The sequence below is a fragment of the Oenanthe melanoleuca genome, chromosome 14 (genome assembly GCF_029582105.1).
Source record: "Oenanthe melanoleuca isolate GR-GAL-2019-014 chromosome 14, OMel1.0, whole genome shotgun sequence".
Classification (NCBI taxonomy): domain Eukaryota; kingdom Metazoa; phylum Chordata; class Aves; order Passeriformes; family Muscicapidae; genus Oenanthe; species Oenanthe melanoleuca.
This window is the reverse complement of record NC_079348.1, coordinates 14672621-14698884: the sequence shown is the minus strand read 5'-3', so window position 1 is coordinate 14698884 and position 26264 is coordinate 14672621. Positions and strand designations below refer to the sequence as shown.

The 26264-nt window shown below is 55.5% G+C and overlaps 1 protein-coding gene across 1 annotated transcript in view; it reads right to left on the bottom strand.

Moving 5' to 3' along the window:
- Window positions 1–19672, bottom strand: part of LOC130259462 (syntaxin-binding protein 4-like) — a 46701-nt gene extending 27029 nt beyond the window's left edge. The window contains exons 1-5 of the mRNA XM_056503761.1: window positions 19608–19672; window positions 10141–10214; window positions 4474–4569; window positions 3603–3672; window positions 2870–2944 (exon numbers count right to left, since the gene is read on the bottom strand). Coding sequence (XP_056359736.1) covers window positions 2870–2944; window positions 3603–3672; window positions 4474–4569; window positions 10141–10214; window positions 19608–19672 — 380 coding nt within the window. The remainder of the gene's footprint in view (window positions 1–2869; window positions 2945–3602; window positions 3673–4473; window positions 4570–10140; window positions 10215–19607) is intronic.
- Between the last annotated feature and the right edge of the window lie 6592 nt (window positions 19673–26264).

Below are 26264 nucleotides of genomic sequence, written 5' to 3'. Positions count from 1 at the left end.
GAACAGGGATGGGATGAGAGGGAACAGCCTCAGGCTGTGCCATGGGGGGTCAGGCTGGACATCAGGAGGAATTTCTTCATGGAAAAGGTGGCCAGGCCTTGGAAAGGGCTGCTCAGAGCAGTGGTGCAGTCCCCACCCCTTGAGGTGTCCAGGGAACAGCTGGATGTGGCACTCAGAGCTCTGGCTGGGACATCAGTCACAGCTGGACTCCATCTCACAGACCCTTCCAGCCTCAGTGCTGCTGTGAGTCTGTGGCTCTGTCCCACACACTGCAGTGCCCTGCCCTTCCCTGCTGCTGCCTGTGTGTGTGAGCCCTGCTCATCCAGCAGCCCCTCTCCTGGGGATGCATCTCGTGTGCAGACACAATGAATTTACTGTTTCACCATGCCAGGCCTCAGAGGTGCAGCACAAACTGCCTCCTCCCAGTGATCAACCTGACAGACCAGGCTGATATCTGTGCAAGGCAGAGAAACAAGGAACTATTGTAACTTTCAGGCTGAGAATGAATAAACAATAATTATGACTATGCAATAAAATTATCCTCATTAGCTGAAGATGAGCACAGACGAAAATCAGATTTAAGCATCACCTCTACCTGGTGAGTCCAGCAGCAAATCTGAATTATCTGCTTTCAGCCCTGGCATTACTGTGCTCTCTGCAGCCCAGCTGATGCAAAGGCCCAAAACATGCATCTGGTACACGCCAGAGACTGAGCTCCATGAAAAGCACAGGTAATTTGGGCCTATAATTAACTCCAGGGACAAATAATAGCATTTATGACTCAAATTCACCCAAGGGCAACCACAACAAAATGCTACTCAGCTGAGTCATTGGGAAAATTGGCAGGAGGGCTGGATCCAAACCCAGAGTTTGACATTCCCTGCTCCAGTGTGCCTCGAGTGCTCTGGCTGAGGAAGGATCTGAAAAGAAACTGGATTTTCTCTGCCCCATGTCCTCCTCAGCTTTCAGGACTCAGGAGCTGCTTTGCTGGGCAGTGGGAAGGTGGGAAGCTGCCCCCAGCTCAGGGCATGGCCCTCCATGGGCATCACCCCAGAAATGATGCCTCTTTCCACCCAGCTGGCTGCTCCCCCACACTCAAGGACAGACTTAAAAAATAACAGGGCATCAATAAAAGACAAAACTAAGTGGAAAAAAAAGTGGAGAGCAGAAAAATCCTTCTCCATGTTCCCACAGCCCTTAATCCTGGAGATATGTATTCATGTATTAAACAGTTTGTGAGATGATTATGTAAGTGAAATCTCTGCAAATCTTTTGGGAAAAAAAAAATAAATAAACTGATTACTTCCCCCCTCTCCCTCTGGCTAACCTTTTGCAGATTTAACAGATAACCAACAGTGAACAGAGGCCAAATAAATTGCTTAAAGTTTCATTGCCCTGCCTGGCCCAGCTCCCTGCAGGGGACTCAGGACTGCCAAGGGGGGAGCTGGAGCCACGGCTGTGTGTGCCTCAGGAAACATCTGCTGCAATTTGGGATATCAGCAGACATGAACAGCTTGAAACACATCAGGGTGGAGGCAGAAAACCTGCTCTGGGGGCTCTGGCTGGGAAATGAAGTGTTTCCCAGAGCAAGTCCTGCTGCTGCTGGGCACAGGATCCCAGCTGAGCTGTGGGATCCCATCCTGAACTGCATCCTGAGCATCCCTGCTTGGACCAAAGGACCTCTGCTGACCTGCTTGCTTCACCCAGCACTGCCTCAGAGCTGCTGAAGGACTTCACTTAGTGTAATAACAGGAGATTTCCCCTGGAAGAGGGTGGCTGAAAGCAGCCAGTCATTAATAGCAAATAATTCTTCCAGCAGTGTATTGCTGTGTCAGAATTAGTCCCAGCCTGTCATTACAGCACTCTCACTCCTCTGCCAGGGCAGGAACGCTGCAGAGCAGCTGATGGATGGGGAATGAATGCATCCATCATCTCCCACACTAACGGGAGCTGCACTGAGCAGGGGCTCTGTGCCTCAGCCCCCACAGGCAGAGCAAAGCCCAGACAGGAACACAGCCACACCCTGCAAATCCCACCCTCCTTCCTCTGCCTCCTGCAGCCCTCAGCTTTCCCAGCCCTGCTTCTGCCAAGGGAGAGGATGTGCCAGCACACTGTGCTGATCTCCAGCTCTGCCCTCTCTCATGGCACCATCACTGTCCCACACAGCTTCAACTGAAAGGGAAAGCCTGAAAGGGAAGATCCTGCTGTGCCTGTTCAAGGTGCACAGAGCTCTGTGCAGGATGTGCTAAAACACACACAGCAGACTGAGGGAGCAGGGCAATCCTACAGCCAGGACTGGAGCAGCCCTGGTCCTTCCTGGGGAAACCCCTGTGGAAATCTGCTCAGTGCTGGAATGTCCCACAGACCCTGCACAGGGAGGGATGGAGCTGGGAGCCACCAGCTTTGGGATGTCCCAGACCTGGCACAGGCAGGGATGGAGCTGGGAGCCACCAGCTTTGGGATGTCCCACAGACCTGGCACAGACAGGGCTGGAGCTGGGAGCCACCAGCTTTGGGATGTCCCAGACCTGGCACAGACAGGGCTGGAGCTGGGAGCCACCAGCTTTGGGATGTGCCACAGACCTGGCACAGGCAGGGATGGAGCTGGGAGCCACCAGCTTTGGGATGTCCCAGACCTGGCACAGGCAGGGATGGAGCTGGGAGCCACCAGCTTTGGGATGTCCCAGACCCTGCACAGACAGGGATGGAGTTGGGAGCCACCAGCTTTGCTTCCCTTCCATTACAGCTCCATTGAATTCCCAGCAGTGCACATTTATCCCACTCCTGGCCACCTCTGCCTTGCCCTGGCCCAGCTGTGCAGCTGTGGTGCCCAGCAGTGCCCCAGCCCCCCGTGTGCCCTGTCCCCTGACCTGGCATCCTCGTCGCGGGCTATCAGCAGGCGCATGTGGCTGGTGGCCGACGCCGTCCTCAGGATGTCCACGGCCCTGGAACACAAGGACACATCAACCCCAGCTCCCAGCAGGGCTCCACTGCTCTCACCCTGCTCACCCCAGAGCTGGGCAGACCCTGCCAGCAGCCAAGGCTTTGCTGGATGCCTGTGGAGCAGCCAAGCCATGTCCTGATTTCCCCACTTCTGCATAAGTGAGAAGTCCCTGACAGCAAAACCCTGGAACAAGGAGATCTGTAACATCCCTTCCAACCCACACCACTCCATGAGTCTGTAATTCCCAACCTGGTGCTCCTGTGGAGCTGTTGTTATCCTCTTGGTGGGGAGCTGAGGGGCTGGATTGCAGCTCCAGAAGGAATTGCCTGCACACAGCAGCACTGTCAGGCTCAGGCACCAGCTGGTCTCCAGTGCTGGGAACCCCAGGATGTGCTGGGAAGCTGCAGCAGATGAAGTGGAGGTGCCAGGAGTGTTTAAAGCCCAGCATTTCAGGGAAATGTCTGAGTATCTCAGACACAATTTGGGCTCACTGGTCTATTTTTATATTGGATCTTTCTGTCTGATAATTTGCAAGTTGGCTCTTGGGAACAGCACACAGAGTGCTGCCTTGGTGTCCTCCACACAACCCACAGCCTAAGCCACTTCACAGAATCACACAAAAGCAACAGGAATGGAAAATTTCCATTTGGATACAGTACCTCTCGCTTGTAACCCCAATTAGGGAATCTCCATTGACCTCCAGGATCTGGTCTCCTGGCTGCAGGCGCCCTAGAAAAGAAAACTAATGGATAGAAACTGTGGAAAATACAGCTTGAAGGGACTGGGAGAGGCTGGGCAGTTCCTCCCTGTGCCCAGAGACAGGATGAAAAATGCATTGGTAGTTCTGGAGATGCTCGTCCAACCTGTTTTTCCAGATGTCCATAAATGAAGTTTCTGCAGCCTCCCAGAACAGCCCGTGCCAAAGCCCCAGCACTTCCTCTGCTCGGGGAAGTTGCAAAAGTAAATACTGAAATCTGCAATAAAGCTTTTGCTTAATTCACTTTGAGGTCAAGCAGTTCAGTTTGAGGTCAGGCAGAAAACCACGAGAGGCACTTCCACCTGTTCTGGATTTATTTTCCTTTATTGGATGGAAAAATGATGTAACAGCTGGGGAAAAAAATGTCTTTTTATCTGAAGTTGTAAAAGGTGAGCTCTGCAGACCCCTAATACCTGCTTAGCTGAACATATTCAGAATTAAATCAATGACCCAGAGCAGAGCTGAGTTTGCAAAGGGATCTCTGGTTGTTTGGGGGCCACAGGGGGTGGGAAAGGACAGGAAAGTTCTTGTGTGGCAGAGATGGGTCGTGCTCTGCACAGACTAAACAATTGTACAGAGGCTGAGGAGCCAGTCCAAGGCTGCTGTCACCCATTAGAACAACTGCCACACTAAAAAATACCCCAACCACTGAAAACCTCCTTGCAAGCACCCAAAATACCTGACAAGGGATGAAACAAATGAATGAAGTGACATGAATCCCCTGGATCTGGGCTGTTCCAGACCTCATGGCATTCTGTGCTATTCTCACTCACCATCAGCGTGGGCAACACCCCCTGGGAGGATCCTCTTGACATAAACTCCATATTCCTCTCCAGTCAGCTCCTTGATGCCACCAATGACCTTAATGCCTGCAGGAAAAGCACAGCCATGACACAAGGCAGGAGAGCCAGAGCTGGCACAGGCCATGTCTGAGGGATGCAACCCAATCCTGAATTCACAGAATCATGGAATGGCTTGGGTGGGAAGGGACCTTATAGATCATCCCATCCCATCCCATCCCATCCCATCCCATCCCATCCCATCCCATCCCATCCCATCCCATTCCATTTCACCCCTGCCATGGGCAGGGACATCTCCCACTGTCCCAGGCCGCTCCCAGCCCCATCCAGCCTGGCCTTGGGCACTGCCAGGGATCCAGGGGCAGCCACAGCTGCTCTGGGCACCCTGTGCCAGGGCCTGCCCACCCTCCCAGGGAACAATTCCTTCCCAATATCCCATCCAGCCCTGCCCTCTGGCAGTGGGAGCCATTCCCTGTGTCCTGTCCCTCCATCCCTTGTCCCCAGTCCCTCTGCAGCTCTCCTGGAGCCCCTTTAGGCCCTGGAAGGGGCTCTGAGGTGTCCCTGGAGCCTTCTCTTCTCCAGGTGAGCACCCCCAGCTCTCCCAGCCTGGCTCCAGAGGGGCTCCAGCCCTTGGAGCATCTCCCTGGCTCCTCTGGACTCTCTCCAGCAGCTCCAAGTCCATCCCTGGTGGGAAAGGAACTGCTCCTGCTGCAGAGCCAAACATTCCTGGTGACAAGTGTTTCCCACAGGAGGTTCCTTCCCTGTGCACATCTGGACAAGCCCCAGTGTCCCACAGTGCTGGGGACACCTCTGCCCCCTGCCAGGCCCCCCCAGCACCTCACCTTGACACAGCCACACTCCAGGAGTGGCCACTTCAGCCAGAGCTGGGGCAGGAGCAGGGAGGTGACCCCTGTGTGGCCTCAGAGCCTCCCCCTGACCAGCACAGCCCCTGGCACAGGGCTCTGCCCCCACAGCCACCCCTCTGGCCACGGGGCTGTCCCTGTGGCCACCATAAGCTGGCTGGCAGGAAAAGGTCCAAGGGACTTATTTATCCAGGGCTCTTTAAGTCCTACTCTGAAGATCCAGGCTGTGGACAGAAGGATTAAAAAGCCTGGCTTTAATTAACAAATCTCTCCCAGGAGCTGCCAGTCAGGCATTTTGCTGCTCTGCACAGGAGGGCAGGCTGGGGACAGGCTGGGGACAGGCACTGGGGCCATGGCCAGCTCTGTCCCCACTGCTGAGGGGCTGTCCCAGCCCTGGGCTGCAGGGAACAGGGCACAGCTGCCTCCCCAAAACAGCTTGGGAAGCCTTTCTGAACCAGGCAGGAGGGAAGAGGATCCTGGATGGGGATTGCTCAGGACACAGCACCATTTCCATCCCTGTTTCCCTTCCTTTTGTAACCCAAGCTCTGCTCTCAGGCCCCACATCTGCCTCTAGAGAAAAACTTTGGCTGTCAAGTCACCTTTATATTAAATTAGATTAAAACTAAATTATTACAATTTCCCAGTTCATTTCTTTATGCATCAATTGCTGCTTTTCCCAAGCTCCAAATCCCTGCCCTGTCTGAGTGCTGGAGTTCCTCCCCTGGGTTTGATGCATTAACCAGGCACTTGTGAGGAGCTGGAACAGGGAACTCACAGCACAACACCTCAGGAACGAGCACTAATATTCTCTCTGTTGCATTGTGAAAGAAATTCCCTCAAATTGGAAATACTGCCCCAAAAAAGTGTCTGTAAGCAGCATGAGCCTCACCAAGGCGTGGGTCAGGTCAGGCACTGGGCACTCAAGTGGGGAGGAGATGCTGCAGCTGTGGGCCCATGGTAAAACCTGCTCATGGCCAGGGAAGCTCAGCTGGAAATCCCTGTGGAGCCAGGGGATCTCTCTGCTGGGCTCTGCAGAGACACCCCAGGGAACAGGAGCACCCCAGGGATGGGCTGGAGAAACCTTGGCATGAGGGCCCTGCAGAGGCAAAGCCCCATCGGTTCCCCTGGATGGGGAAAGCCTGGAAGCCCAACCCAAGGCAAGGGGGTGACTCAGGAACTCACCCTACATCTTTCTTCACACCATAACACAAAGGAATTAGGAATGATGAAGCACATCAGACAAATAATACAAAAATCTGCACCTTGCAGAGGCTCAGCTGCAGCATCCCCCAGCAGCCCAGCGTGGGACAGGCACCCGTGCCGAGGTATCAAACCAATAACGACTCATTTCCCTTTTGTGTCTGCAAATCAATTGTAATAATGCCTTAATATAGCTGAAGTATCTCCAAATCCTCCTTTATCCCCAACCATGTCATGAGAAAATCCGATCTTGTTGTTAAAATCGGTGATTACTCACAGCATTGTTCCAGACACACTCAAACTTGGCTGGGGGGAGGAAACATCCCTGAGTTTTAACTCCCTTGGTGGGAAAGCAGCTGGATGCTGCTGAGCTCTGCCCACTGCTCACACCCACCACCTCACCAAGAAGGTGCTCTGGGTGTCAATCCTGCCCCCCAAAATCCACTGGAGAGTCCCCACTGGGGCAGAGAGGAGGAGGAGGGAGGGCTCACCCCTTCCAGGGGACAGCAGGTGACCAATGGCAGCAAACCTGAATCACCCAGGACTGTGGTGGCACCATTCCTGGCATGGTATTTTTTACATTTTTTATAAACATTTCTTTCAATCAAATTTCTATTTGGGACCCAGTGTAGGTAAATTACGGCTCCTTAATTATCACCACATCAAAGTCCCAGTATAATGCTTATTAAGTCATACTTAGGGCCAGATAATCTAGCCTATTTTGGATCCCTCTATTTAATCTTTCCTTTCTGGCAAAGGTCCTGCAGCTGATGTGCACATCCCTATATTTTTTTTCTCTTTTGCAGAACAAAGTTTGCCAGGAAAACTCCAGATGAGCTTAGATGGACAAATCTGTGTTTTCTTTAGGTTCTTAACGATCCTATAAATTTCTCCAAGACCCTCAAGCTTCTCTGGTGCCTCTAATCCCGCTCCCAGTAATGCCAGAGTCACAGTTCCTCAGGCTGTGATCTCAGCTGCTCCTGGCTCCGTGTCCCACAGGTCAGGGGGTGTCCTGGCTAATCTGGTTGTTTATCCCAACCGGGATCATCCCGGCGCATCCTGACCCCACCGGCTGCCAGGCTGGGCACCCAGAGGGGCCCAGCTCTGTGCCTAAGCTGCCAATGTTCAATTACATTTCCCTTAATCCCTCTGTTGATCTTGCAGCCCCCGCCAGCTTTTTCTGTCTGGAGGAAGGGACAGATTGGAGGTGAATCACTCGTGTCCTAAGCAGATGAAGGTCAAGATAATGGGATCTCAGTGTTTCTGAGAAATGCTCCTTAATCAGCACTTCCCTTTGATGGCTATTCTTTAATTCGAGGTTCAGTTGGAGGAGCTGCCAGGTCACCCCTTTGAACTTCTGCTGAGGTTCACATGTGGGTTTCCACCTAAAGCCACAGAGCAACAGACCCGCGGCCAAACGCTGACCTGGCACCGAGCTGGGCTGCTGCTCCAGGAACTGCTGGGATAGCACCTCATCCTGCCTGGAAAACTGCTGGGAAAACACCTCATCCTGCCTGGAAAACTGCTGGGAAAACACCTCATCCTGCCTGAGAAACTGCTGGGATAACACCTCATCCTGCCTGGAAAACTGCTGGGAAACACCTCATCCTGCCTGGAAAACCACTGGGATAACACCTCATCCTACCTGAGAAACTGCTGGGATAACACCTCATCCTGCCTGGAAAACTGCTGGAAAACACCTCATCCTGCCTGGAAAACTGCTGGGAAAACACCTCATCCTGCCTGGAAAACTGCTGGAAAAACACCTCATCCTGCCTGGAAAACTGCTGGGATAACACCTCATCCTGCCTGGAAAACTGCTGGGAAAACACCTCATCCTGCCTGGAAAACCGCTGGGATAGCACCTCATCCTGCCTGGAAAACTGCTGGGATAACACCTCATCCTGCCTGGAAAACTGCTGGAAAACACCTCATCCTGCCTGGAAAACCACTGGGATAATACCTGCATCCTGCCTGAGAAACTCATGAGAACACTCTCTTTTCTCAAATAAAGCTACTCTGAGCAGCTGCACCTCTGGCACCACTCATCAGAGAGGGATTATTAAGCTGCCAGAGGGCAGGGCTGGATGGGATATTGGGAAGGAATTGTTCCTGGGAGGGTGGGCAGGCCCTGGCACAGGGTGCCCAGAGCAGCTGTGGCTGCCCCTGGATCCCTGGCAGTGCCCAAGGCCAGGCTGGATGGGGCTGGAGCAGCCTGGGACAGTGGGAGGTGTCCCTGCCATGGCAGGGGGTGCAGTGAGATGAGCTTTAAGGTCCCTTCCAAGCCAAACCATTCCATGATTTCTGGAGGATGATTGCTCATCCTGAGTGCTTCAAACCTCACAGGAGAGGATGAAGCCAGCGTTAGGAAATCCACATTATTGCAGCTTCCTCCAGTACATCACAATTTGCTGTAAAGGTTCTGCTAGACCCTGCAAGGACCCTCTGGCCTCAGACTGGGGGAAAGGAGAGGAACTGGAATGCACTGAATGGCTCATGAAGGGCTGTCACATCTGTCACTTCTTCCAGAGGTCAGTGATGGCCCCATCAGATTTTTCTGGGCCTCCTCCTTTAATGAGCTAATCTAACCTGAAATCCCATCAATTTAACCAAATCCATCTCTGGAGATTAAAATATCATATTCACCAAGTAAAGATATTTCTCTGAGCTCCTGTGAACCTCATGGCTGGGGGAAGAGTCAGCAAAACCATCCCCCCATGGCAGACAGTCCTGTTACCCCAGAGCTGGAAACAGACAACAATTAATCCATAATTAACCTCAGGGCCCAGGAAACCTGAACTTGTTTCTCTGGTGACTCCTCAGGAGTTGTCACACACTCAGGGGTCTCACCAAGATGTCCCAGCTGCTCTGTGGGAGGGTGAGCTGCACTCACAACTAAAGATTAGGGAGAGACTGTGAAATCCTGATGCAGGATCACAGATTTTTATGAAGTCCATGGCAGAGCACCACTGGATACACAGAGCTCAGAAGAAATGCTGTGCTGGATCTCTCTGGGCTGAGTGTCATGAACCTGGGACTTTCTCACATTCTGATGGATGTGAGCTCCTCTTTTCCCTTCTCTTCCGTGCTTTGAGGTGCTGTGGAAGGACACCTGACTCACTCTGCTCACTCCCTTCCCTGTGGGCCAAGCTTTCCAAACCCAGCTCATGCATCCCAGTCCCCAGGAGCTCTGCAGGAAGCACCTCCCATCACCCGTTGGGATGGCAGAGGGGCAGGGAAGTGCTGGGGATCCTATTGAAGTATTTATTTAGCATTTAAATTGATTTAATCCAGAAAATTCTGAAAGGCCCCTCCCCCTCATCGTGCTCAGGGGAGGGGTTGTGACTCCTGCCAGGGCTTGTGGCAGCACTGGCTGCTCACCATTACCATGGAATTAGCTGAGATTTTGACATTCTTTTAATGTCACACCTGCACAAGATGCTTGACTCAGGCAGGTGCAAGACACAAGGGAACCAGTGAGACACCAGGCTTCACACAAGGAGGCAGATCCTGACACATCCTGGGGCCTGGGGGGATGTTGGGGTGCCCCAGCCCCCCCTGCTGCCCCTGCACTCACCCAGCCCGTTTGCACACTCGTGGAAGTCGAAGGAGTGCACGGTTCGGTCCATCCCGTACGGTCCCATCAGCGTCCTGGGGAGACAAGGGGAGCAGCTCTCTGTCATGGGCCACCAAGGGCAGAGCACAGGTGGCCAGGCAGCACACACAGAGGCACAGTGTCCTTCCAGCCTGGCACTGCCCAGCCTGGGCACTGCAGACCAGCACTGCACCCGCACGGGCAAAGCTCGGCCCCCAGGCAGCCCCCCCGAGGTTTGCACAGATAAATGAGAGAATATGTGCAGGGCTGAACATCATCCTCCCCACCCAGCAAATCTGCTGGACCTGTCTGGGATTCATTACCCCAGATTATCGGGGCTGCACAGCTGTGCAGCTCCTGGGAAATGAGATCAGAGCTCGGAGCCGTGTTCTGGGAATAAAGCACTTTCTCAAACACAGGCAGCCTGTAACGAAGACAGGGCACAGCCCACTCTCAAGGCTTTTAATGCAGGCAGAGGGTCTGGAAAAGGGAGTGCAAGAGCTGCTCCAAGTCCTGCCTGGCCTGCTAGGAGCTTCTCATCACAAGCCAGAGCAGGTGGAAGAGCATCACACACCTGAGACTCCCCCGAGCCAAGGAACTCCCCAAAACATGCCAGAGTCTCCCTTAAACACCCTTAGGCAAGGCCCCAAACGAATGACCCCAAAAACACCCTGCCTCAACCACCCCAAACCTGGGACCACCAGCACTTCTCCTTGGCTCCTCAGGATGGATGAACCCCGATCTGAGAAACCCCATGTGCCAGGTGGGAACCAGGGGTGAGGAGGCACCAAAGCACTCCCCAGCATTTCAGTCACAAGAGAAAAGGTGTTTCCCAACCGAGATCTGAACATGGATGAGGAAGAACAGCACCGTGGGAAACAAGAGGCTGTCCAAATCCAGCGGGATGCAGGATAAGAATAACCTGCAGGGTTATTCTTATTATGCAGAAATCCAAAATAAAACTCAAAATATCAAGCTATCCGGCATAGCCAGTGACTTCCACCTCTGAGACTTGGACTGGAAGTGTTTTCTCCCTGTTAAAAAATGCCCCTCCTTGCCATCCTCGCACTGTACCAAAGACTGGAAAAACAACTGGCCACATCTGGCTATTAAAAAATGGAAGGGAGAGCAGTCCTGAGCTCAGGCTGCTTCAATCCCCCGCCCTGGATTTTCAGGGTATTTTGAGTAAATCACCGAGGAAACTCCGCGGGCGAGCCGCGGGCACTCGGGCTGGAAGGCGCCGCACGGATGGCAGTTTCAGCCCTTATCATCATCATCATCACCACCACCATCACCCCATCACCATCACCGTCACCGTCACCATCCTCCTGCCATCAGCCCTCATCATCACCCGCGCTCCGAGGCGCGGCCGCCCCGCAGCCCCGAGCTCTGCCAAAGCCACCAACACAAAAACCCAACCAGCGGCAGCGTCCTGGGCTCTCCCCACAGTCATTGCCTCCCGGAGAGGCCGCAGGGAAGATCCTGGGCTGGAAGCGGCAGACACGGACCCCCGGGCCCCGTCCCCATCCTCATCCTCATCGCAGCTGGGGTTGGTTACCTGCTGATGATGATGACTCCCTTGTAAAGCACAGAGACCGCGGGCATCTTAGCGGCGCTGCCAGCCCGGCCCTGCCAGCCACCAGCCACTGATTTGGCAGGGATCCGTTAAAGTGATGGGAAAAGGAAAAAAAAAAAAAAAAAAGGGAAAAAGGAAAAAAAAAGGGGGAGGTCGGAGGGCATCACGTGGTGTCCCCGTATGCGTGTTAATTCCACCCAACATTAACACAGATCAGCTCCAAACATCTCCAACTTTAGATTAAAGCTTACGCAAGCCGGAGCCTTCCCAGAGCCCCGAGCAGGGCTGGCCCATCCTCAGCACAGCCCGGGAATTACCTGGGATGCGCTGCTGGGAACGGCCCCTCCAGGGGCGTGGGCTGCCACCATCCCTAAAGGACTGAAATCCACAGAAAAGCTTTGGAAGCACTAACAGACTGTGGCACTTAGGAGGGTTAGGGTTGATGATTTTTTTTTTTTTTTTTAATTTTAGCACTTTTCCAGCCCATGGTATTTCCTTCTTAAGTTCAGCTGGAGGTCAGAAGCCTGATTTGCCTTTGAGCAGCCTCCTCCATCCCTGTCTTGGTGCCATCATCCAGCTGGACCCCTGGTTTGTGGGATGGGGGATGAAAAAAGATTATCCAAGGTTTGCCAGTGGATGGGAGCAGACCAGAACAGCCCACGCTGGGGCTTGGCAGGAGCAGGGGGGGAAAGACCCAGTGACCTCTCCTGAGAAGGGAAAGGTGCTCCCCTGGAGCTGCAGGGACACAGCTCCTGCATCCCAGCCAGCTCAGAGGACATCTGAGGTCACAGGAAGCTCCTGGCCCTGGCTCCAGCTCCTCCTGGTGCTGTTCCCACGGCGTCTCCAGGCTCCTGGCCAGGCCCCATTAGTGGCCCTTGACCTCCTTAGCCCCGAGTGCAGCCCTGTGGACGTGCCTGCCTGGCACTGCCACTCCTGGCCAAACCATTCCTTGAGTCCAGGCTGCTGCTCTTCCCATGTGTGAACAACTGATTTTATCAGCTGGAGCTTCCCCATGGCCTGGTGTGGAGCCTCACTGGGCAAGTGCAAGGTGCTTCAAAACAATGACAAATTGGAAAAGTCCTCCTGCAGTTGTTTTTTTTTTAATTGCTTTCATTTGAGGACATTCAGATGACATACAAAATCTGAGTATATTTGACCTTCAGGTGGGCAAAACTTTCCTAAAAATTAAATGATCTAGCTAAAAAACTAAAATTTGGGTAAGTGATGCCAACTAGACTAATGTAGCTGCATCTGGTGACAGATACATTGTGCACAGCCCAGCCCAGCAAGATGTGCCCCCACCTGGTTCAAGGCTTTGGCTGAACCAGGCTGAGGACTAGGGGTGGTACCTGGGCCCATCTCCAAATCTGTTGGATGCTGCAGCCTTCAAAAGCCTCACAAACCTGCCCATCCCCTCAGCAGCCCAACAGCAGGGAGATGCTCTTTCTCCTGCCATCCCACAGCAAATGACCAGGGTGTGGAGAGCCAAAAATTAAGGCAGGAGGTTCCAACACCTGCTGACCACCAGCCCTGGCTCTTGGTGACTCATTCAAGGCTGGCCAGGAGGTTTTGTGGCAGGACATGCACAGAAATTCAGTGCTGTGGTGTGGAACCCTCCCTCTGTGCTGTCCTCAACAGGAGCTGCTCCACACCAGGGCACAGGTCCCCGAGGGGCAGGAGGGTCCTGGCACCATCCCAGCTTGGGCACCCCTCACCCAGCAGCTCCTGCCACTCACACTCAGGGTCACACTCCACACCCCATCCTGGCCAGAGGAGGAGATGTTTCCATCCCACCACCAAAATACCACGTACAACCTTCCCAGGTTTGGGACTCTGCTACTGCACTGGCACACAATTACTGCCTTGATCCAGGGGCCAGAGTCTTGGCTGGAATAAACCAGGGATGCTGAAGGGAAGGGATTGCACTGGAGACAATGGGATAAAGCTGAAGCATTGGCACAGGGTGTCCAGAGAAGCTGTGGCTGCCCCATGGCTGGAAATCTCCAAGGCCAGGTTGGAAGGGGTCCATCCCCACGGCAGGGAGTGGAATGAGGTGATCTTTAAGGTCCCTCCCAACTGAAGCCATCCTGTGACTCTGTGAAAAGGTCACCAGTTTCAGAGGGGCTGCAGGAAAGCTCACTGGAGCCAGGTCAACCCAAAACTTGCAGGAAAATGGGAACATTTTCCTGTCTGGCAATTCAGTAGTTCACCCACCCTGATTTCTGCATCTCAGGGGACAATTTCTACACTCAGGGTTAAACAGACGTGTCTGGGGCTCAGCACCACACGTGAAGTCCTTCACCTGCCCAAGGCTGGGATTCCTGGTCCTTCCCACTGGGTGGGATGTTGCAATGAACCACACACTTGTCCACAAGCTGGTAAAATAAATGAAAACCAAATCCAAGAGGCCCTCAGGGAAGAGGAGCAGCACTCAGCTTCCAACTTTCTCTCCAAATACTCAGACCCTCAGTTCCACCCTCCAAAACACACACCAAGCCTGGCAAGAGCATCAGACACTGCTGCTGCCGTTCATTAACACGTCTCTTAGCAGAGGAAGTTGCAGCAGAAACAATTCTGAGGATTTTCAGTGGTTTAAAACTTGGAATCACATCCAGGAAGGATTTATAAGTCCCCTGTGACCTACCCAGGGTCCCAGGGCTAATCTGTATAACCAGTGTGGGAAACACATCCCACTGGCAAAGGGCTGTGCTGGGTGCTCAGGATGCTCAGGGAGCTGGGACCCAGCTGAGCAACTCCAAGAGAATCCAGGACTTTTATCCCAGGGAACTGCTAGTGAGACTTCAGCTTTTTAAATAAATGAGAGAATAGAAGGAATGTGAATGAAACCAAAGTAACCCCATTGGGCTGGACAGCAGATGAACACGTTTCACTTGTTTGTCCACTTTTTCATTGACTGCTAGAAAAATTAGTTTGAAACTCATTGAAAAAATGATTATTTTCTCCCAATGGAAAAATTATTTTTGCTTGAAAAAATATTTCTAATAGAAGTTGAGTGAAACTGTATAAGTCAGCTTTACTTAACACTACCATTTATAAGCAGGGATGGGTGAAACTGTAAATAGAATCCAAATAAGTCTTGGAGCAGGAGCAGAGTTAAAAATGCTGGGTCAGCACAAGTCAGGTGCATTTCCAGTATATTTTCTGAGGGAGCATGAAGAGGGAAGTGTGGGAGAGTGAAACTGGGAGTGCTGGGGAGAGGCACAGAAACTACAGCCAAGAGGAAGCAGTGCAGAAGGTGGTGGTGATGGGTTTGGGTTCCAGAAAGAAAAGAGGGAAGAGGATGGCTGAAACAAGTAGGACCAATAGGAAAGTTGTGATAAAAAATAACTCAGGGCTGCCCTTGTCCTTCCCACCCAGACAAGAAGCAAAGAGAGCTGGGAACAGCTGGAGGAAGGAGGGAAGGAAGGAGGGAAGGAAGGAAGGAAGGAAGGAAGGAAGGAAGGAAGGAAGGAAGGAAGGAAGGAAGGAAGGAAGGAAGGAAGGAAGGAAGGAAGGAAGGAAGGAGAGGAGAGAGAGGAGAGAGAGGAAAGAGAGGAAAGAGAGGAAAGAGAGGAAAGAGAGAGCCCCAGAAAGGATCCTGAGCTTGGCCAAGCAGTGGGGAAGGGAAGGAGAAGGGGAAGGGGAAGGGGAAGGGGAAGGGGAAGGGGAAGGGGAAGGGGAAGGGGAAGGGGAAGGGGAAGGGGAAGGGGAAGGAGAAGGAGAAGGAGAAGGAGAAGGAGAAGGAGAAGGAGAAGGAGAAGGAGAAGGAGAAGGAGAAGGAGAAGGAGAAGGAGAAGGAGAAGGAGAAGGAGAAGGAGAAGGAGAAGGAGGTTATGCTGACAGCAGCACTGCAGGGAGCCTCTGTGTCCGGCTGAGTGGAGGAACAGGGCCCAATAAGGTTCGTGTGGGTGGGAATTAGAGGTGGGAAGACATCCTGCAGTGAAGTGAGATCTGTCTGAGGCCTTTGGGCCCCGGAAAGCAGCATTAAGAAGGCTGGAGGTGGGGGGGCTGGCCCCAGCAGGGCACTGGGTCACAGTCTCTGCCATCCTCCCACTGACTCCACGGGCTGCCCAGCAGCAGCAGGAACGTTGGATCATTATTGAGGGAGTTCATTTCATGGTGCAACAACATTAGTGTAGGCTGCAGAGACTTTTATATCTGATTAGAATTGGGAAAATGCAACTCTGCTGCTTGCAGGAGCAGCTACAAAGCGTTGGGGACAAATCACAAAATCAATCAGCTGCCCACAGTCCCAGTGCAGCCCACGGTGTTCTCATAATAACACCCATGGAGTCACTTCAGATGAGCTCAGGAGATCAGAGATGCTCACAGGCAAGTCTGAACAGAAGAAGGAACAAACAGTCAGGTTGGAAGGGACCTCAAGGAGCACTTGGTGCAACCTTTCTTGTCAAAAGTAGGGTCTAGGCAAGCCAGCCCAGCACCCTGCCCAGCTGAACCTTGGAAGTATCCAACACTGGGGGATGCATCACTCCCCTGGGAAAGTGATTCCAAAGGCTGATTGTTCCCATTATGAAAAGTTTTCCTCTTGTATCCAGCTGGAACCAGTGTAACTTGCACCCAAAGGAACCACAGTGCCAAAATTACTGGTGAAGGAAGCAGGCAGGTCCCACAGGGAGCACTCAGGGGTGGGCAATCCCGTGCTCTCATCCCAGCCCTGGGCTCAGCATCTCCCTGGGCACCCACCTGCAGGTGGGCAGAGGGTGGCAGCAGCTGCAGCCAGCCCTGGGAGGGTGATGCTGCTCCCCCAACCCGTGCTCCTCACCCCCGTGGGCAGGGCTGCCAACCATCCCACACACCCCACGGGCACTTTCCTCCTCCCAAGGGCCATGTGGAGCCCAGGACTCCTTCAATCCCTTCCCCCAGCTGCAGAGGTCACAAGGCACTCCTGCTGCTGCTGCATCCCCCCTCACTGCCCCTGAGCCAAGCCTGAAGATGGAGAGGTGAGGAGTGTTTGATGGCTGGGCAGTTTTCTGCTTCTTGTTCCCTCCTTCTGCTGGAGGAGGGTGTCTCCACCTGAGGCTGATGCACATTCTCACTCCCCAGGGAGGAAGGCCCCTTCCCCAGCACACCTGCATCAGCAGGGCAGGTAGAGATGCCACCTCTCACTGCTGGCCAGGCTTTTCTGTTCTTCAGCCCCTTTTATCACCCTCCTCTAAACTTCTTCCCTATTTCCAACATCCTTCTCAGCCAGTGGATTTCTTCAGCATGATGGGTTCACACCAATGAACCTCTGCTGTCTGAAGTCAGATCTCTGCTGCCCCTCACCTTCACCCCAGGTAGAGAGGGGCCTGTAGAAGGAAGCTGATACCACCTGACAATTGTGCATCAAGTCAAGAGTGGTGGAGCATTTTCTGGAGGTTTTTCTTGCCGTGGTCAGTCCATGGGCACCTGCTTGGCAGAGCTGCTCCTGGAGACTGCTGGGGCTTGGAGAGGTTAAACCACAACGAGGGGTTTTCCAATGGACATCAACACACAGCTCCTCCTGTGCTGTTCCAAAAGGTTTTGGTTGGGGAAAAGGCCAAAGCAACCTCTTCAATTAGCCTGTCTTGCAGTAATTAGGAGAGACTGTTTAATGTAGAAGGGAGGTCAGGCTTGGTCTGCCAGCAGATTTTAAGAAAGGCATTTGTGGCAGAGCCCAGCTGAGCTGAACCTCCCCCAGCGTCTGCTCCAGCCCAACCCTTGGATGTACCCCCTGAAATGGGGATTAACACAAACACAACCGCATGGGAAAGCTCAAACAGGCGCCTTCATTTGCACCACAGCAGCTCCAAGGTGGGGTAACATCTCTCCCACAAGGAGACCTCTGTCCTTCCTCCTCCTCCTCCTCACCTTCCCATCAGGTGGATCTGCTGCTCTGCTTGGGGACTGGTCAGCTGCTGTGAAGGGTTAACAGGATTATGAATCTCCCTGCCTGCCTAAATCCCCTGGGCTGTGGGATTGGACTGGTTATAAACTTATTAACAAGGGCTGGTGGGGGCTGCAGGTCCTGCTCTGCCACCCTCATCAGTGGGAGAAAACCTGAGAACCACAGCAGGACATTCACCCTAATCCATAAAAACAGAGGTGGAAAGAGACAGGTGAGGGAAATGGTTGTGCATAGAAAGATGGGAAATTCACATATTTTTGGGAAAGATTTCAGAACATGTGGCTGAACTGTTGGGAAGCGCTTTGACCCATCCTTGAGCTGCAAACACCCCCGTGCTCCAACCCAGACCCTGGCACAAGCCACAAACAGGCAGCAAGGATAATTCCAAGAGGTTGGTGGAAGTGCCGGGCCAGCCTCGCACCCGGCCACGCCTGCAGAGCAGCCGGCAGCGGATCCAAACCCCCGGAGCACACAGAGCGTGGTGTGAGCCCGGGACCCGCCCGCCTCCCGGGGAGCCCCCGCGGCTCTTTTATTTCCTGCTGGCTCTCCCCAAGCTCCTGCACAAAACCCACCGCTGCAAAACTTGCTTAGAGCTTCCAGCAGCCGCGTCCAGGAGAGCCCCGGGAGCGTGGAGGAAGCGGGATGAGGGATGGGGGATGAGGGGTGAGGGATGAGGGATGAGCCGCGCAGTCACCGCCCCCCGCCCTGGTGCTGCCGGGTGAGATTCTGCTGAAGGCTCGCGTTTATTTATCAAATTCCTATTTCAAACTCCAAAATTAATCTTTTAATCAGCGGCAGAGCGGGGGTCATCCCTGTCGGAGTGCCGGGGAGGTGTTATCTCCCCGCCATCTGCTCCGCCGGAGCCGGCAGACAGCCGGGCAGCAGCCAGCACATCTGGCAGCCGCCACATCTGGGGACGGACCCCTGACTGCCCCTCTCCTTCCAAACCGAAGTGGACAAAGCTGAGGGAGCCACAAATTCTACCCGAAATTCCAGCGGACGAGCAGATTTGCGTGGTAGAAAATGGGGTTTGAGAATTTCTGCCTCTCAGGGGCCAGCGATGCCCAGGAGCCCCCAGTGAGATGCCGGGGCCGCTCCCATCCACACCCCACGGCCCCACAGCACCAGCACCCGCCCGGCAGCGCTGCCCCGAGCACAGCCTGTCCTGCCCCACCTCCCTCCCCCCGAAAGCAGCAGGGCAGCACCAGCACCGCAGCTGGAGCAGTGACCCCGGTGCTGCCCTGGCCGCCCTGCCGCCCCCCTGGCAGCCCCCCAGCCCTCGCTCCAATGACCTACTTCAGCCGGAGTCGGAGCATGGCCCGGCGCGGCAGGATCGCGGTCCCGCTGCCCTCGGCGTGCCCCCGGCCGGGGAGAAGCCCAGGTCCGGCAGCCCGGGAGAGCCAAACCTCGGGGTGTCCGAGACCCGCGGGGCCCGGGCCGGCTCTGGCTCCGGCCCACTGACCCCCAGCTAATCGGCTAAAGCTCTGAACCCTGGCCGGGGCACGGCGCGCTCCCGCCGGCTCTCTCTGCCCTACATAGACATCACCTTCTGTCACCTCCTGTCACCTCCCGTCCCCGCCCCGCACCCACCCGGGGCCCTGCTGCGCACCCACCCCGCTCCCCGCGCACGGCAAGCGGGCCACAAGCTCCTTTTGGGGAGGTTTTGCCCGGAACCGCAGCAAGAACACCCACAACAGCTCGCAGAGGCTGCTGGTGCTTCCCCAGTTGCTGCCTGGAAAATAAATCCCCTTTTCCAGCCCTGGCCGACAAACACCGGCCTCACCTGCGCGCTGCCCCTGCGGGTGCTGTGGGACCCGCATCAGGCCCTGCCCGCACAGAGGGGCCACCAAAGTGACCCAATCGGCCAAAAGCCGCGGGGTCACCGAACACATCCTCCCTGAAACCATCCCTGGAGAGCGCGCCGCAGGCTCCGAGGGATGCGCGTTCCCCATCCCATCCCACCGCGGTGCATCCCGCCCCGCTCACCAGTAGATGAGGGAGAGCCCATCGAAGCGCTCCAGGGCCCGGCCGGGGGGCTGCAGGCAGGACATCCCCCGCAGCCTCAGGGCAGCCGCGGCCGATTCCTGCTGCCCGGGGCCATGGGATCGGAGTGCGGGGCCGCCGGGCACGGCTCCTGGCACGGCTCCTGGCACGGCTCCCTGGCACGGCTCCCCGCCGCAGCTACACCTAATCCCGGCGGGCGAGCATGTGATCGCCCCTCTGCCGCCCCCCAGCTAAACCCTGCCCGGCCGGGACCCGCCTGCGGCTGCTTGCAGCCAGCGGGGCTGAGCCACCCCTGGGCTGGGAGCCACGGCCACCGCCGGGCCCCCACGGCAGCCAGCAGTGTCCCACCACCCGTGTGCCACGTCCCACTGTTCTACCCACCGTGCCCCTGATTCAACAAACCGAGCATTGATTTGGCACAAGGACCCCCCGCCAGCGAGCCCCTCCTTCACCCTGCACTTGATGGTTATAGTCATTAATGATGGTTACAATCATTAATGATGGTTATAATCCATGGTTAACCTGCCACCACAAACTATTTAAAAGCAATTGTAGGTGTCTCTGACCTGCACTAAGTCTGGGCTGTGGCAGCACTCAGGGCTCCCTTCCTCCCTGGCCACTGCAGGATAATATTTTTTATATATCTATATCTATATCTATATCTATATCTATATCTATATCTATATCTATATATAATATTATATACATGAGTAATATTTAATATTAATATTATTAATAAAGAATATGTTATTTAATATATTGCATTTGGGTATTTCCCCCCCACACTGTTTAAGGCTTTCCAATCCTACCCCAACAACCAAATTACCCTTTAGATTATTAGCAAAGCCCTGGGAGTGAGTGCTGGTGGGCAGGTAGAAACTGTTTGAAGTGGGGCATTATCCTGGAATGTGAATTATCCCAGAGCAATGAGGCCACAGCCAGCCCAGCCATGTTTGTCCATATCCAGCTGTGGGTGAGATGGATGGACAGCAGGATGGACAGACAGGCCCTGATTCAGGGTGATGGAAAAGTCCCAGATGAGCATCAACCCACTGCATTTTGTGTGTTTAGTTTCTCCCTCTCCCCATCAGGTATGATCCCAGGGCAGCAGCCGGGGAGGTGGGACCTGGGATTAGGTGAGACCTGGGGATTATGGAATGAATCTGTCTGCGTCCTGGCCAGGGCCAGGTCCTGTGCCCATCACTGCTCCCAGCTCCAGGTAAGGCTGGGACATGAAATCATGGAATATCCTGGGTAGAAGGGTCCATTGGGATCATCCAGTCCAGCCCCTGATCCTGCACAGACACTCCAACAATCCCACCCTGTGATCCCTGCCCAAACTCTCTTGGAGCTCTCCAGCCTCAGGGCTGTGCCCATTCCCTGGGCAGCCTGGGCAGTGCCAGCACCCTCTGGGGAAGAACCTTTTCCTAAATCCAACCTAAACCTCCCCTTGGCACAGCTCCAGCCATTCCCCCAGGATGGGACACTTGGGGACCAGCTGAGGAGGACGCTGAGCAGCAGGGGTGATGGTGACCTGTCCGTGCAGCCACTGTCCCCAGCCCTGGGCTGGGCATCCCGCAGGGCCTGGCAGGGCTGGGAGCTCAGCGGCAGCTGGTGGCATCTCCATGTGACAGGAATCAGGACACCCGGACCCCTGGGGTGAGCGCAGCCGCCCCAGTGTCACCCACGCCGTGACGAAGAGCGGGCAGGGCCGGGCCGTGCCCGGGGCGCTGCCGGGGGCGCTGCTGCTGGGACAAGGCGGGGAATGAAGGCTGATCCCGCTCGGCATCCTTTGCGAGTGACTGTGCAGGATGTGCCGCTGCCAAAATCCTTTTCACCTGTCGCCTCCCAGCCCGGTGACAGGTCCCCTGAAAAGGCACAGTCCTCCACCCAGGACACTACCTTGTCCCCATCCCCCTCTTTTTGCTCTGCTTTAGGGGCCACCCCTACAAGGACGCAGCCCAGGACCCTCATCCATAGGGGCACGGCATGGTGCGTTTGGGGTGCGTTTGGGATCAGCGCAGCGATCCCGAGGGGCGCTGGTGCGGGGAGAGCCGCCCGCTCCCAGGGCGGTGCCGGGTGAGTCCCGGGACTGGTTTGTGCCGCCGGGACAGGACGGGTCTGGGTTTGCCGAAACCGCGGGGAGCGCAGCGCCGGCCTCTCCCAGTCTCACCAGTCGGGATTGTCTAAGGCAGTGTCACCCCGCTCTGGGGCAGGACAGCACCCAGCAGCCGCGGGGACAGCGGGGCCACCCTGAGCCTGCCCCGGTGCCGCTGGTCCGGCGCTGCCGAGGCACCTGGAGCATCATTTCCATCATTTCCAGCGCCCTCCCTGCACCTGCCGGGACACCCCCTGGATGCGTTCCCCTCTCGCCCACAGCCCTGGGGGTCAGGGCACCCCCGAGGCGGCTCTGGGGTGAATCACCGCGGTGTGCTGCGGGGCCGGGCGCTGCCTTGCCCTTTCCCCGCTGTTTCCGCGCTGGCGGAAGCGGGGCATTATCTCCCTCGCCCATCGCAGGCAGCTGCCCCTGGGTGCGCTCCAGCTGCATATTTATAGAGATGCAAACATTGCACCCCGGAAATTCCCTGCCTTTACATCACAGGCCAAAGCCTGCACTGAAGCCCTGACCTTTTTCGTCCTCTCCATGTGTTCTGGGCTGCTGTGGCAGAGTGGTCCCAGCCATGGGATGTCCCAGGCATGACCACTGCTCCTGCATGGGTGCTCAGGGCTGCAGCACTGCACCACTGAGGGGCACAGGCAACACAGAGGAGCTGTGGATGCCCCTGGAAATGTTCAGGGCCACGTTGGACAGGGCTTGTGGAAGATGTCCCTGCTTTGGCAGTGGGGACTAAATGAACTTTAAGTGCCTTCCAACCCAAACCACTTTATGACGATTCTATGATGATGATGATGACAGTGATGATGATGACACCTGTGTGTCCCCTCTGCAGGTCTGGGACCCCATCCCTTCATGAGACAGAAGAATAAGGACTAAGGGAAGCTGCTGCTGTCTCAGATGCACATCCTGATGTTAACATCCAGGCCAGCTGTACTTTGTTCAGTGCTACTCCAAAAGCCATGGCTGGGGACACAGGACCTGCCAGGGTGGGTGTGTCTCCCCCTTCCCCCAAAAATTGGTGCAGATGTCCCCATGCCTGTCCCCAAAGCCACCCCAGCCCCGGTGACAATGCAGCTCTCCTGCTCTGTACCGTGCAGGGAGGATGAGGAAGAGCCAAACTTAATTTATTCCGTGCTGCATTTTCATGCCAAATGAGTCAGAGCACCGGCCTCTCTCAGCCTTTGTTTTGCTTGGCTGCCTGCACCCGCTTTCGCTGGTGTTTGTTCAATATTAAGTCCCTTGATGGCACTTGGGCTCAAAGCAGCAACTGCAGCAGAAAAAGCCACTTCCCTGCCGGGACAGGAGCTTTCCCATCCTTTGGCATCAGGAGCCATGCACTTGTTTTATCCTATTTATTCCCTACAGTTTGAGGAACCCTGAGCTCGGTCCTTTGAGCCACCACATCCCACCAGAGCCATCCAAAGGCTGGTGGGATGGGGTCGGAGTAGTCAGGCTGGCTGCTGATTCCAGAGCAGCAGCAGCAGCAGCAGCTCTGAGCGGAGCTGGGGGAGGTTCCCCGGCACAGGAGCAGCCAGGAACGGGCACGGCCGCATTCCTGCGCACGTGGGAGCCGCCAGCAGGAAGCGGCAGCACGGAGGTGTTTCAGTGCCCTGCTTTCCTGCCGTGCGAGCAGGAACTCCCTCCCCACCCCAAACCTGCCACGGGGGCCAGCAGCTCAGCTGGGCCCTTCAGGGGCTGTCAGAAAGTCCCCACCCAGAAAATAAATGAGATTTTTGGCTCATCTGCTGCTGTTTGTGTTCCATCGAGCTTTTGGAAGAGATTTCCAAGTTGTTTTGCCTCAACCCCTCTCCATCAGAAGTCAAATCCAAAAATTCCTCATTGAGGAACATTGCTGAGCAGCTGCCAGGGCTGATCATCTCCATGCCTGGCTCCCCTGCTCCGATGGGTCCCCAGAACCCCTCAGCACTGCCACGGTGCCTTTTGGGGCTCTGGGGAAGGGGATGCCACCACCCCACTGCTGGCTTGACCCACCCAGGCCTGGTGCCACCCCGAATTACAGCGGGCTGCGTGGGGTGGGATGGCCAAGGCCAGGGCTCAGGTGTCAGCAGGGAATGAGACCCCCGAGCCCATCCTGCCCACCCTGCTCCTCTGCAGCAGGGTCAGCCTGGGGCTGGCACAGGGTGGAGCAGGGCTCGGGATGCCAGAGAAGGGCTTGCCAGGAAAATGTCATCTCGTTGCATAAAACGTGCTCCTCTCCTGCTCCCCTCCTGCAGCAGCAGCAGCTCAAGAGCCTCTTACCCAGGTTAAGTCAATATTGCCACATTGCTGCCTCTGTCGAGGTGCTCGGTGGAAGGAGCTCCGTGGGTGTTTTAAGGGCTGGGAAGGAGCCAAGGGAGCACATCTGGCTGGGTGCAGCACACTGCATCCTCCCAGAGCCCCACAGAGAGCCCCACACCTGCTCTGCAGCTCCTGCCTGGCAGGACAGCCCCTCTTCTCCACGCTCAGGAGGCTCCAAGGAGCTGCTGGCACCAGGACTGGCACCAGCACAGGGTGCAATGGGAGGGCACAGAGCCCAGCAGGGAACAGCTGCATCAGTAAAGCCACCAAAAGGCTCATTTGCAAAATCAATGCCTCAAAACCAACCCTGGCAGAGCCCAGCCGAGGAGGGAACCTCAGCACGGGGTGTGTGGTGCTTTGGGCAGGCACCAGAGCCTGAACAAGAGCTGCCAGCACCCCCAAACCACAGGCCCCCAGGTCCCCAAAACCACCCTGAGTGCAGAGGCTTTGTGCAGTGCCTCTGATGCCAAGCCAAGGTAAAGGCAGGATACCCGGGCAGTTTACATAAGACAGAGTTTTCCACTACACTGGAGTTTCTCTCCGCCTGGTGTTTCACCCAGCAGCTGCAAGTTTGCTGCTCTCAAGGGCATTTGCACACAAAAATGAGCCACGCCAGAGATGTGGGGAGATTAGGAGGATTAAGGCTGCAGAGCTGGCGCAGGAGGAGATGGAAAGCAAACCCCTCTGGTAGGCAGAGGCATTTCATCCCTAAACCTCTGCTCACCTTCACACAGGGTTTAAGGAGGGGGGCTCTGGAATGGTGCTGGAAGCTGGAAGAGGAGCAACCGGTATTTGAGCATCCAGAACATGTTGCTGCTAGAGATGGAGAGGATCCAAAAGCACCAAAACCAGAAAGTGTTTCTAGTGCTGAATAAAGACGTGCAGAATTTCACGCAGTGAAATAAAAGTGGTGGGGCTGGGTTTCTCCCTCCTCACCTCCCCTTGTGTCAGGATTGGAGGGAGGATGGGGATGCAGGTGCTGCCTGGGCAGGTTGGATGGGGCTCACAGCCCCCAAAGGGATCATAGCATCTGCAAAATCCTCCTCCCAAAAAAACAGAGGAGCACTGGAGTGCTCCTCAGCACGGGCAGGAGCCTGGCATGATGCCCTGGCAGGGAGTGTGCCAGGCTCCAGGCACTGCCAGGGGTCCCACATGATCCTTGGGGATCAAATGAACCATTCCTGCCCAGGGCACCCTACAACCTACTGGGAAGTAAGAATGGAAGCTGGGCACCATGAAGACCAGGTCACAGCTCAGTTATAGCTCCGATGGAGCTGATGCCATGGCTGGTAACAGGGAGAGCCCAGAGATGCCCCAGCCAGTGCAGGGTGAGGCCCCAGCCCTGGTTCTGCTCTGGGGGCTGCTGTGGGAGCTCTGCCACTGCTCCAGCCTCACACACCACACCCAGCAGCCAACAGGGCCCAAGTTACACCCCTGGGACTCAATCCCAGCAGGACCCTGCCACCCCCACCAGATCTACCTTCAGCACAACCTTGGGCTCCCGGGAGTGTTTTAAATCCATCCCCACTCGCCAAAGCCTTCAAGGTGCTTGGCTGGCTGAGGCCACGGGTGCACAAAGTGCTGCTGTTTGTGGGGTGACAGCCCAGCCCCGAGTGGGCTGCAGGCTCTGTGGGGCACTGGCTGTGGCTTCCAGCTGGATCACCCAGAAGGGGATGGCACAGCCAGGTAGCACAGCCAGGCCACCCCACAGCCCTGGGCAGGCTCAGCTCCTACAGGGAAACGGCCTCACCCCCTAAAAGGGTCCAGGAGGACAAACCCTGGCGAGCTGGGATGGAGGAAACTCCCACAAAAACACTCAGAGAAACACGGACAGACGGACGGGAGCACACACACACACACACACACACACACACACAGAGACACACGGACACACAGAGACACACGGACACACAGAGACACACGGACACACAGTCACGCACCTGCCTGGCGCCGCCGCTGCCGGACCCGCAGCCTCCCCGCGCCCGGCAGGCGCAGCCGGACCCCGGGAATGCCCCGACCCGCCGCGCTCCGCGCTCTTTAAGGGCGCCCGGAGCGCAGGAGATCCGGCACACGCAGGGATCGGGATCAATAGGTCACGGCGTGCACTGACTTGCCCCCAGAACGAAATCAGCAGAGGATTTGGGGCTGGTGGGGAGGCTACAATCAGGGCTTTAATCCCGCATGGGCACAAAATCCCAGGATAAAAAGGCCAGAGCTGGTTC